We start from the raw sequence: 14,220 nt of genomic DNA on the forward strand, positions 1-14,220 counted from the left end.
TCAGATCATGCCAAGTTGTTGATCAGACTCCTTATTTGGGCAACATGAAAGTAGGTTTGTTCTGGTCTTATGAAATTCAGGTTCTAGGATGTCAGGAGCATGCGCAGTTGATATAGAGCGTTCTGGTTCATTGAGGATAAGTTCGGTTATACTTTCAAATGCGAAATGATCCAAAACTGTCTTGATCCGTCCCAAATCCTTTTAGCTCTCGAGGCTGAACTGTTGAGAACTGTTCCTGTTGCTCATTCGCATTCATATGGAAATTTGGTTGGGCTATTTTCCTGGGTGTTTTTTATTTATTTCATTTGTTATGAGTAAGCATCCTGAAGAATCCAACTATTCTATTCACGATACTAATGATTCTTATGGAGATAAGTGAATGTGAAATAGAAGAGGAATGTGTAGCGTATGAGATTAGAGACTTCTTAATATTTATTTATGAAGAAGAATACTTTGTTGGTTAGATGATGTCTTCAAACGAAGAGAGTGTCTTTATGAAGTATATGCAATAATCTTCAAAAGATTGGAATTGATCCAAAAAGAATGATTTAAGTTTATATTTATACAAAGATATTAAACAAAAGAATAACATTCCAGAGAAAGTTAATACTATAAGAGAAGTCTATTCTGTTCCCGAAATGGCTAAATATTGGCCTTTTTGTTGAAAGATCTAAATTTCCTACAAGTGATCTTCAAATAATATAAATATATAGGTAGTTCAAAGTCTAAGTAAATGAAAAAAGTTATTTTCGTCATTTTAAGTTGTTCCTACTGACAACCGAACATTGTTCAAATAAGTGAAAACTTATTAAATTTGCGGTCTAAAATGGGATACAATTGATAAAGAAAATGATGAGAAACAGGATTTAATTAGAATGAAAATCTATCATCATAAGTACAAATAAAAAATAAACTTGTTACAGCAACCGCAAGTGTTTTACCTTCCTTTGATGCTGGTATGTCCAAGGTATAACTTGTATACTACAAGCTTCACCAAGGCTGTTGTACCTTGGACAGTTTTCCTTTTTTTAGCGGTGTGGTAACATTGCTATATCCTAAACCGTAACAGATACGAAGACGATTAAATTGGGGAAAAAGGTAACTGTCATCGGAAAGAATACAATGGTCTAAGAAAATTTACGGGGACTCTCGCTCTTCTCGAGTTATACGGGGAAAACCAAAAATGCTGTTTTTTCGTTTTTTTCGAAAGGAATTGTTATTTCAGAGAATATAAAAAAAATGGAAAGAGAAAATGTTATTGTATTTGAAGTGAACTATGACGATGTAATAATAAATATTCGATAAAACGTCTCAACATGACCACCATCAACTTTTTTTTTAAAACGGACCTGTCTTTTTCATAACAGCTATTGATAAAGCGATACATTCACATTCCAAGGGTATATCACATTTGATATTTCTATAGCGTTTCATTTGAAATAACCACCATCATCAGTGACAACAATCAAACAGAAAAACACTAGGTATATTTGATCATGAACTTTTGGAAAGAATGAAACCAATACGTAAAATAAAAGCAACATGGAAATCTACATGAATTGCTCGAATTGACGAACTCTTTGTTGAATGCACATAAGTTGTCGGTCCGGACAATTTTCTAGCATAATAGGTGTAATACTAATACATGCATCTCTTATTTTTTGTTTGAAATGGTCGATATCTGTACTTGGTGTTGAAAAAACTTTATCCTTTATGCATACCCAGTTAATCGGTCTATATTTCCAATCCATTTTTTGGGAATATTGCATCTTAATGTTCCCTTACTTTTGCTACATTATGGGGAGGAGCGCCGTCCTGTTGAAAATATTGTATTTCATGGTGGATATTCAGTGGCAATTCATCTAAGTAACCATCGAATTCATTGAATAGAAAATGAAGATACATTTCACTATTCAGATGATCATCGTAAAAATAAGGGCCAAGGATATTTGTTCTCACAATTCCAAACATTTATTCCGAACCTTTCTTGGAAATTGGTTTTCCAAATGTTCATTTGTATTATATTTGTATTATTCCACCTATAATGGACATTTCTGTTAAACCAACCATTGTTGGTGAATTTTGATTCGTCCGTCCAAATTTATTTTTACAAATATTTCCAACTTCCATTTTTCTACGTCTTAACCACTTCGCAAATTGTACTCTTTTTCCGTACTCCCTTTCATTGAGGTGATTTGCGTATCCTGTAGCATTTATATTTATTCTTTTTCAAAATAGTTCTGGTGGATTCTACAGAAATCCCCATTTCTCGTAAAGAACATAAATGGCCAATCCTAAATAAAAAAAAATGTTTTCACTGTGTAAATTTTTATGTGGTAATATTTGCTTACCCATAACATTTATTCTAGTATTTAACCACACATTTTCTTGTTTTTTTTATGTCTAATGCACCATAGTCCCTCAAATTTCTTGCTAATCGTCTAAACATTTGGATGTTCGGAATACGACGATTAGGGTATAGCTCAACATACATATCTATTCCTTGCCAAAAGAGGATTTCTATTTGATTTTGCGTAACTAAATAGCATATCAGTCCTTTCACCATTTGAATACATCTTTCATATGTTCATGAACGTCTGACAGTTCTCAATAGCTATCAACAACCGCATTCATTTTCCCTGCCATAGAAACCAAGCAAAGCCTACGCGTTTAAGATGGTAAATGAATTGAGATGCTATTTGATCATACCAAATTATAAAACAATCGAATTTTGACCAAAAACTGATATTTTCGTCACTTCCAGGATTGGAAATTATAAAAATATTATGAATTATAATTCATTAGGGGCAAGTAATCCTTCAAAGAAGGATTACGGGAATACAAAAATTTCCAAAACGAAAAAGTACGAATTTTCAATGTGTTAGGGTACCTACTTGTCGAATTAATTGGGTTGTCTAAATCATATTTTGAAGAAATCGAAAAAATTTACAAAAGAAGTAATGACAGGACCGTAATTTGAAATTGTTGTCACTGATGATGGTGGTTATTTCAAATGAAACGCTATTAAAATATTAAATATGATATACTATTGGATTGTGAATGTACTGCTTTATCAATATCTCTAATAAAAAAGACAGGCCCTTATTGAAAAAAATTGATGATGGTGGCCATGTTGTCACGAAACGTTTTATCGAATATTTACTATTATCGTCATAGTACATTTCGAATACAATAACATTTTTATTCCATTTTTTTATATTCTCCGAAATAACAAATCCATTCGAAACAAAAACGATAACAGCATTTTTGGTTTTCCCTGTATAACTCGAGAAGGGCGAGAGTTCCCGTAAATTTCCTTCGATTATTATATTATTCCCATGACAGTTACCTTTTTTCCATTTAATCGTCTACGTATCTGTTACGGTTTAGAATATAGCAATGTTACCACATGCTAAAAGAAACGGCCTGTATACATATTTGACATGTATTGTTTTCACATTACATTAAAAAAATATTTGAATAGAATTGGCCCATATGTAATAAAAATCCACATTAAAACTCATTAATACAGTTTATTGTATGATTTCCACTATAAAGGGTTTTACAAAGACCTGTTTCGCTATACAATAGCAACTATTTTATACTCTAACATATGACATATTTGTATGCCTACTTTTTAATGAATCTACGTGTAAAGGTCAAGTATAAATTCATTAACTGAACGAATAAATTAAATTTTTGAAAGTACAAAAGAACTGAGCATAATAAAATACATAGCCAACAATGATTACGATAGCAGTCTAATACATTCTCTATTATCAAAAAAGTTATACAGCCAAGCTTTGAAGGAAGTTTACCCAATTCATAGAGATGAGGATAAAAGATATAGAACCTTAACATACTCAAGCAAACATATCCAGTAAGTCTTTAAAATTTTCTACACAACAAAGGTGTAAATATTGCTTTCAAAACCAACAGCAACTTAGGCATGCACATCAAGAATAACAAAGATAAAAGTGCAGTTTCAGAAAAATCGATGTTTCATATAGGTCAAACTGGAAGAACGTTCAAAGCCCGGATAAAGGAACACAGAAATAGTTTTCAGAATAGAAAAATTAACTCCACATATGACACTCATTCAATCAGAGAGGGATATAATTTCAACCATGAATTCAAGTCCCTCCATTTCCAGAAGAAAGGTTTAAAATTTAACCTGTTGGAGAGTATGCAAATAAACAAATTTCAAAACTCTCAATATTTCATGAACGATCAAACTGAACTGAATAATTCGCCATTATTGAATATGTTTTCTTCCAGATGAAAGAAGTTAGGTATAATTGTACATTCGAAAATTTAATTTATTCATTTTGTTAATGAATTTATACTTGACCTCTTCGGGTAGATTCATTTATTAGAAAGTAGGCATACAAGAAGGTGAAATATTAGAGTATAAAGTAGTTGTAATTAAAAAATAACCTATTATTTTACGCTTGAGGAAGCTATTGTATAGCGAAACACGTGTCGCGGTTCTTGTGGTGGAGCTATGGAGTGGAAATCATACAATAAACTGTATTAATGAGTTAAAAAAAAAAGAAATGTTAGAAACTGTCCAGAACAGAATCCACAGAAATCATTAAATTTCGTGGTGGAAATTAAAAAAAAACGTATACACATACGTCTTCAATAACCTAGGTAATTACTGATAATATTTAGAACGAAAGTTCAGTGAATGGTGGCAAATAAAATAATATATGAAAATATATAAAGACAAAGTCATAAATTCATTGCATAGTAAATGATCATGCTGCACTTTCAGTTAAAAACTAAATTATGGGATACACGACGAGCATCCATACATTTTGCTTGAATTGAACTTATTGTATTATCAGTTTTTGCTTTATTTCCCATAAATCTCCTCACAGTAAATGGAAAGGAAAATGTCTTGCAATAAATGTCTACTACAATCCTTGATTCTCAAATCTCTAGTTTTGGGAGATTTCTGCAAGAATGACGTTTCAAAGAAGAAAATAAGAGAAAGGAAAATAATCTTATTATTTGTAGGTCCTCTATTCCAAATTCTTCTTGTAATTTAATTTTTGCTTATTTTCTTCGAAACCAGAATATTTTTTCCAATTCTTGAACGAAATTGGTGCACTAATTACTTTTTTCGTTCCTTTAGTCGGGCCTCCCTGTACTTCGAGAAATCTCCCATGATATCTATTCCTTCTAGATGTTCTTCCGTGGTCACCATCGTCACGGCTTATGGTAGGGGACCCACTACAAGGCCCGCTCTCCCAACACTCCACTTACCAGTCGGTCAGCACGACGGTAGAAATCGCTGTCCAACACCTAGAGATCATCCTCGCGCTCCTAGCTTTCTATTTTTATACAGAGTGATTCGATAATTCGCGCCGCCATGGAAAAGGAAGCGCCAGAATCGATGGCAACTGTTAACATGAAGCCGGAATACGCTCCTTCCGAGGTGTATTCATCTTCTGAACCACCACCGGTGAGTGTAATTTTTTCAAAAATATTACCGAAATCAACAAAATAGGGTATTGTTGGAATTACTCAGGTAATTGATGCTACAAGTTATCATTATTAAGGATACAATTTCAAGATTTTCTTGAAGTTTTTTTAAAAACGTGACATTGAAAAACAAACATATATTATGATTGATATCAGTTGCAATAAACGTCTCAGAATTATTACTCAATGATTTGGTTTTGAAAGTAATTTATTAGATTTCTTTTATGGGTTTGATATTAAAAATAGGTTTGTATATGCGTTATGAGATACTAGATGAAATGTTCAGATTTCACCTTTTGAAGAAATATTTTACAGACGAGTGAGTTACCCGCAATTACATAATTTCAAGTTGGTTTTCAAGAATCTTGAAGACAAGTGGGTATTACGTAATTATGGGTATCTTGTTGCGCAGTTCTAGGCTTACTGAAAATCATTCTTTGATAACGATGGCTACATGTGCAAATTATTGAATCATTTTATTTATTCATGAAAGTTTCTTGATTTTGAAAATGAAAGAGTTTTGATCTAAAATTGTTTTCTAAATGACGTTATACAAATATAGGTATTCATATTTATTTAATGTGTGATAGGAAAATTTGTATATTTTGTAATGATTATGGATTATTGAAATATGAGAGTAACTAATTTATCCAGAATACAGATGAGTAAGTGTCATTATCCTTACAGATTCCAGAGATTTTACATCAAAGAAAATCGATCAAAATATCATTGTTTCTGAAAATAATTTGGAGAAAGAATCTGAATTATTTGAATAAACGTCGTGGTCATGAAATATCTAAAAACTTCAATCATTCACATGTTCCATCATTTCATAGATTACAGTGTTTTTTATTATGATTATTTTCCAAATACAAATGTGATATACTGATTGATATATATTTTTCAATGAACATTTTTCTTTCCTTACCTACTTGATAACAGGAAATGTAGTAGATTTTCAATGGACTCCAGGAAACTAGGAAATTATTCTTCATGAAATAGTAATAGCAAATTGAAAGGAATATATTTTTAGGAGGAAAAAGTTTAGGTTTTTTTCTACTTCTCTTATTTATTTATTTTTTTTTATTTATTATTTTCATTATCGGATACATCAGTAATGACTGGTCGATTGTAAGACCAAGACAATAGGCTGATGGTATGAGAAATAAGATTCATATGTTTTCGCATGATAATTAGCGAGATACCTAGAGAGAACTGCATTGATTGCTGTTGTCTTGTGATAGGCTCATTTCAGTTATTATTCATTATCTTGTAGAAAGTTTACCAAGAGTTGTCCATCTTCTGAGGGGAAATTGGAATTGAAATCTCTTGCTGAACATATGATAATTTTCTCCTAATTCTTCAGAGCCTACTCGACCGTAAAAGTTTGCTCCCACCTCTCTCTTACTCTCTCTCTCTTGTCTCTACAGTAATATACGAACTTCCGTTCGGCTCTCCCGATCACACTTTTCGTAACGCTCTCGTCACTCATCCACTAGCTTACTCCCCAAGTTAAAACTCGCGCAAAGGTTTACTTAAAAAATGTGGAAATCTTCCAAAGAAAGAAAGAAAGCAATTACAGAATCAACTATTTACAAAGATATGTAGATCATAGGAAGGGTTTATTCTGTAATCACTTGCGTTCTTTCAATAAATTGATGGATGTAGCCGTTACTACGTGGTAGAAAATCAAAAATGAAGAAAATAGAATTGAAACTTTCTATATTTTTGACCACTTTTATTTTTAACTAACGTTACTGCAGTTTCGTCCTATAAGGACATTTTCAAACTTATACATTAAACTAATTAACTTGCGTTCTTCCTTTTTTGAATGATTCCCGTTTTTTTTTGTACGAAGATGGAGAAGTACAGAGCCAAAACCTTTCTTTTCCGAAAAGTAATAGCAACAATTAAACATGAAGTAGTAATAGATTTTCCTTGATATTTTGAAATATTTTATTCTTTAAAAATGTTGCTTGCAAAGTAATTGAAAACTTGGAACACAGGTACACATTCATAATAGTTTTTACAGGAAAATTTTTCAGGGTTTTGTGACACTATGTTGTGGAGAATGTGACAAAGAATATGTTGACAAACTAAATCATTGAAACAAACTAGTTTTGAATAGAACTCAATGAAGTAGAGAATCGTAATGCAACTAACAACTATAATATGTAGTTATTGGATAAAGAACACCATATACGAATATTCTTTTGTGGGGTCAGCAATAAAAATATTTAGATAAATAAAATGATATTAGCAGAAAAATGGTATATCCTGTATATAGTTTTGATTAACTTCATATTATTGAGAAGTATTTGGCATTCTGTTTTTGGAAATGCAAATAGTACTTCATCAGTTCATTACATAAATGAAGTAATGTAGCATATAATAAAAGGTACTTTGAAAAAATAGCATCAAGTGAGAAAATTCATTTTCTCATTGATTTGATTTTGCAGAAAATCTGTTTTTTATTGCATAAAATCAACAAGCTCAATGAATGGAAAAATATAGATGGAATCACAGTCATATTACAAACATATTTTGTTTCCTGAACTAGATTCGCGAGAGATCGTGAGTTAATTACGATGACATTAATTTGTTACGGTTTATCGAACTACAGTTATGAATCATGTCCATGAAACAGAATATTGAATTGTTTCGGTTAGATTTTCAATTACAGAGAAATCAATAGATGTTTCAGAACTGTAACGGTTACAATTATAATTCAATTTTATTTTTTGTCATAGATGCTTAAATAGTTTATAAATGTATTGATCTGGATCCCTAGTAATAATGAATATCTTGCAATCTAACAATTTAGTACCATTCAAAATTGTAACTTCTCTACTCATTAATCAGCAGGAGTTTTTGTTCGTGTTCTTGTTTCAATTAGGGGTTTACGCTTGATTTTATAAATGAAAATTTAAATGTACAACAAATCACCAACAATAAAACTTTCTGTATATTATTTTTCATTGTTTTCACGTATCTTTCTCATTTTCAAAGCAAAATATGGAATAGGTGGAAGTGATGATTGAATTTCAACATTATCGCTTTCGTGAATGGAAAAATTATGAAACATTGATTGCATAAAAAAATATAAATATAATTTTGAATCTGAATTTGAAGTTGGTAATCTTTCGCTGCTACAAAATTGAAAGATATGAGCCTTCATAAAACAATTGAGAAAATATTATTACTTTAGTCGAAAACTACTTAAATTTTCATTACTTTATTTTCCATTCGTAGATGAATCATTTGATGAGGAAAAATTGAAATGTTTTGAATAGATAATAGTACTTCTATTCAATCAATTAGTAATAAAGTTCACCTGTAATCAAAGTAATAAAACGGTTGATAGAGGTATCTATAATTCATAGGCTATAAAAACCAAAAACTGTGAATCCGTAAATTTTTCAAGGATCCCAATAACGTGATACTAACTCTATTTAGGGAAAATATCAATTATTTCAATTATCAAGACATGTATAATCGTATAATCACTTTAATTAAGTAACCTTCAAACTAATGACTAGAAACTTTCCATAGTAGTTGCTTCATTCTAGAAACGTCTCAGCGAGAAGTGTCTAACTGTAATCATAAAGCAACTATTGTTCTTTGTTCTTTGTTTTCAGAATTTGTCACCTTCAATAACAAAGCCTATGTGGTTAGTAAATATAGAAGACAGGGGCGACTTTAATTGATTCAAGTGGCACTATTGCATTCTTTTTTGTATACAGATTTTATTTGATGAAATAGAAAGCGCGAAAATAACTCACACAGAAAAAATATGTATGTATTAATAATTTTATTATTGACTTCTCCATAGTTTTCAGATACTAGTGACGTTTGTTTGAAGGTAGTTGACAATGTTTCTTGGTGAATTTCATTAGTTCGGACTTCCATTGCCTAATATGATATAAATTGATTTGAAATACCTGAAAGAGTCTGTAAAAAATTAAAAAAGATTAGCTGAAAAATAACAATTATATTAAGCAAAAAAAACTGAAATTACAATGAAATAAAATACATATTCATGTTTATAAAGTGTAGTAATGTCATTTAAATGTACAATTTGTCTCATTACAAATTCCAAAATTCGTAGTGCCTAAGAAGCTATGTAATCCAAATGTGGTTCATACGAGAAGGTGGTTATGGTATATACCCAAATCCTCGATAGTCTCTACCCTGAATAATTTAATACCATCCATCAAATAATTGTATAGTGTCTTAGCTTTCGGGTACAAAACAGGATAAAACATTTGGATATATTGAACGGAAGCTCATTTTTTACTCTCCATCGATGAACACTATTGATGTCCTCTTTTGAGTTACATCATTGATGAATGGAAGAGAAATTGATGGACCCAGGTTTGATCCTTGAGGGATTTCAGGGTTTGCTTGATATTCTTTATTACACAAATGGTTATATGATCGTTCCCCCACTTTTACAAAACATAACGTGGAAGGCTACTTCATTAAAGATTCTGAAAAAAACAATCTAAAAAATATCAGATTCACTTTGAATCTGCTGTTTCAAAAGAAGTTATCAAAAATTTATGAAGGAATGTACTGACTGATTAAGGAAAAAAATGATATATGGATATAAAATGAGTGTATCCTTGTATGGAAACTCACTCTTTCTTTCTCAGCTTAATTACTAAAGATTTTGTATACAATAGCATTCATCGAAAATTATTAATACATGAGTAATTGATATTGGAATTTTACCCAACATCGAATATGTGTTTCAGACTATAACCAGGAAATAAAAGTTAATATAATCTCTCACAAAATTCAATAATTCCAATATTGAAATTATAAAACAACAACAAGAATTAATTGGCGCTCCGGGACTTCATTGATTCCAGTGGCGCATTTGCTTTTTCAGCTGCAAGAAACCCCGGAAAAACCTGCAGCACCACATCATCTGAAGATCTTGATCTGCCAATTCCTCTCTCTCATAAAACAAAATGTAGGGTGTCTCCAAAGGCTCCAATAAATTCAATACATCGCCAGAACACTTAGTGGCATGACTATCGTCAAACTTAAACCACTCCGTTTCGTCTTTGGCCAAGGCGTAATACAGACATAATATGGTCTGTATTACGCCTTGGCCACAGTGAACCACAGTGAACAATGACTGCATGAAGATTATAATAATGGTTTGCTAGATTGAAGTGTTCATCAATTTCGAACCTTTGTAAGAGTTTGGTGCTTCTGTCAGAGGTTGAGTCAAAGTTGTATGATTTTGATTCTTCTTCAGTATTTATTGTATGATTACCTCATTTACCGGCAGAACTATGTACTATGACAATTTTAAAAAGTATGACATTTGCATATGCTCATGTGAAGCTCGGAAATTTAATATTTCTACCTTGATCCCACATAACCATTTTTGATGCTTCATTGGTTGGTTTAACTCACTACAAAAATGAAAAAAATTGAGTTATTTTCATTTAGATATTTCAATATTACTGGAGTTTTTTCCCAACACCAAACCGTTATTTTAACACCTCGACAAGAGTTTCGATCACCAAGTGATCATCTTCAAGAGACAGATCAGGTTGACCTCCCTTTTGAAGATGATCACTTGGTGATCGAAACACGTGTCGAGGTGTTATATTAACGGTTTGGTGTAATATTCATTACTACAGCAAAGGTCCCAAAAAGTGCATCATAAGTATAGATATTTCAACATATTACTAGTACTACTGCAGGATTTGTTAGATCGTATAAAAGGATATTCTGAAATTGAATAAGTCCAAACATAAAAAGTGGCAATGAATTTGACCTATGAAAAAACCGAACACAACTAATTTATATCTTTTGGATTAATGTATTTAAACATTTTTAATCACTCTCTATTCATGAAATGTACCTTTTTTGTTTAGGCTTCGTAGTATAAATTATAAATCACTCATTCACTTATATAAAAATTCACATACAAAAAAATGTAAAACAGTTAACTACCGGTTATTATCTACTACCAGAGATATAAATGAATATATTCGATAGGGATTTCCACTAATACCTACCATAATTTACTTTTCAATTGCATATATGCGTAGTTAACAAACATACTTCAAAGAACGTGGAAAATGTTTTCGTTTCTGGGAGATGTCGAAATTTACAATGACCCAGGAATTAAAAAAAATTTGGTATGGGTTCAATGAATTCTATATGGAAATATTTATATAATAGGCAGCGAAAGTTTCATCGGTTATTTCCAATATTAAATCCAAATGTTGAATGTTTTTCCCGTAACCAACTGCCGTCTACTCACGGACCACAAAAACTCACAAATCGAAACTAGTGCGAGCCTATGATTGACGTACCTTAACTTTCAATCTCAATAATCTCAGGTGTAATCAAAGCACATTCATATGTTATGTTCTGTTCTGTTGAAAGATTTCAGAATTAACTTTTCAAATAACTCCATGAAGAAGTCCAATTGATTCAAGTCTGTTGATCTATGGAACCGCGTCTGCCTATCCATTGTCCTGGATATCTGTGAATGAGAAAATCTCTAATTGGTGCTGTAAAATGAGAAAGTGACTCATTTTGTTCGAGATTGTTATCGCACCAATACCTCATTGATCTCTTGAACAAACTTAATTTCATTGAGGTGGAATTATGTGATTTCAGAATTCGGCTAACTCCTGGAATTTTATCAATTATTGTATTTACGAGGAAATAAATATTTCGAAATAATCTTCGAAATAATAATCTCTCCCAACTACCTACACAGTAGGATGTGGTGAACGTCTGTCGAAAAACATCTACTTTCCCGGCTAATACTACGCTGGATATTGAAGTATATCCGACAGACATTTATGCAAGATTCCTCACAGATACTAGTCTCTGAGATTTTTCTCGTGCATCCAGCAGCAGAACCATGCTGAAATTATTCAAGTATATCACCTGCACACCTACTGTGTGAGTAGATTGTAGAGATTAATATTTCGAAATTTATGTCGAAATATTTATTTCCTTTTTTTTAAAGACAAAACATAAGCACTACAGAAAAATCCTTAAGGTGCTCCAAGAGAGCTTTGCCTGTGCGAAAGTAGTGATTTACATTTGATATGAACCCTTATACGTATGTATCCTTCCTCGATAGTTTTCACTTTTAATTTATGGTATTGTTTTCTAGTATTATCATTATTATTGATATGTTTCTATGTGACATAGATCTCCATTGAATTTCCCTTGCCACCAAATATGCACACTAAGAAAAAGAGATTTGAATTTCCTGTTTTAATTTAGGTTGTTAGAGTGATTAAAACTTTGCAAACTATAATATGCTATTTAGGAACATCCTTGAAATGATAAATCAACATAATAGATTGCCACTGAAAAAAGTTGAGGGGGCTGCAGCTCAAAGTGGAACATTTGAAAAATTGTTAGTATTCAGTTCCAACGACATTATTACCGCTATTGTGTTCTGGGTTGATGAAACTTCTGAAAAGATATTATTATTCTATTCGAAGATACCTATTTGAAAAAGTTGAATGGGGATCTGGGCCTGGGGGAAGTGGAGCTATGAAGGTCTCACGGGCATGAAAATGGGACTCTTTGGATACGGATGTCGGGGTTATTCCATATACATTTTGGTCGAGTTATTAGTTATCACATATTATAACTACTTTTTGTAAACATCTGCATGATAACGTTAGACGTGATTCTTTCTTCGGCGACTTTTGTAGCACAAATTGATTGTTAATTTTGGCACGTCCAGAGTTTGCCGTATCAGCTTCCTTGTTCCTTATTTAATTTTTTGTAGATGAGAAGTGAATGAATTGATTAGATTTGTTCAATAGGTGAAATTTGTTAGTCTCAGGTTATGTTTGTCTTTGTAGCTTATACTGATTTTCCATTATTTTACATCATAGAAAGTTACATTTCAAAAAAATATTTCAAGTGTAAATTTATATTATTCTGATTATAATAAAATATTATCCAAAAGGTGATAATTTCAATCTAAGAATAATTTTAGGTGAATTTTTTGGTAAAGGTTGAGGAATATACACCAAGTTGAACAAGAGAATTGAAGTTTTGATGCCCGACCGGATTTCTTAAATAATTTGTTTTTCTCGAATGTTTCGTTTCCAACCAATATAGCAGTCCTTTTAGCTACACTCAATGAAAAAATATACAACATAATTCTAACATTAAAAATCAATATAATTATCAATAATAATAATATCAATATAAAACGTAGTGATTCAATTTATTTAGAAATTTCTGTGGCAAAATAAACTCCGGTTTGATGCGGGATGTACCCCCCCCCCTCGAAAATGTTTAAACAGTATTTCTGTAACAGAATATATCGATAATATTCAAACAATAATACTAATATGGTAAATGAAATGATGAAAAATGCAAAAAAATTTAAAAAAATGAAACCAAGTTAGTTCACGATATTTCGATTGTGATTGCTTGAAAAAATTTGGAACATCGTGAACTGACTTGTTTTGGAAAAGTTTTCCTTATTTTTTATATTTGGCCTTTTTCGTCATTCTTCTTTCTTTAATTTTCATTGTTTGTGTAACATTGATATTGCAGTTATCATTCAACCCATTTCTCAATTAATTTCAATTAAAATGCAGTGGAAGACAGGGTATGAATCTCTCGGCAGAAACTTAGCTTCGCAACTGACCGCCTTGGGGAGCCTCGTTCATCTTTGATAATCGAGGATTGAATTCCCTGTCGATCCCATAGATG

The 14,220-nt window shown here is 31.5% G+C and overlaps 2 protein-coding genes across 3 annotated transcripts in view; both read left to right on the forward strand.

Annotated features, from left to right (window-relative positions):
• Nucleotides 1–14,220, forward strand: part of pip (heparan sulfate 2-O-sulfotransferase pipe) — a 530,582-nt gene that overhangs the window by 264,418 nt on the left and 251,944 nt on the right. The gene's annotated exons all lie outside the window — the stretch shown is intronic.
• Msr-110 overlaps nucleotides 5,258–14,220 on the forward strand; it is a 52,014-nt gene continuing 43,051 nt past the window's right edge. Inside the window, exon 1 of the mRNA XM_074179042.1 lies at nucleotides 5,258–5,470. Coding sequence (XP_074035143.1) covers nucleotides 5,378–5,470 — 93 coding nt within the window. The 5' untranslated portion in view covers nucleotides 5,258–5,377. The remainder of the gene's footprint in view (nucleotides 5,471–14,220) is intronic.

The sequence above is a fragment of the Leptinotarsa decemlineata genome, unplaced genomic scaffold, assembly GCF_025532065.1.
Source record: "Leptinotarsa decemlineata unplaced genomic scaffold, Ldec_3_MD MMD2_tig00004307_RagTag_RagTag, whole genome shotgun sequence".
NCBI lineage: Eukaryota > Metazoa > Arthropoda > Insecta > Coleoptera > Chrysomelidae > Leptinotarsa > Leptinotarsa decemlineata.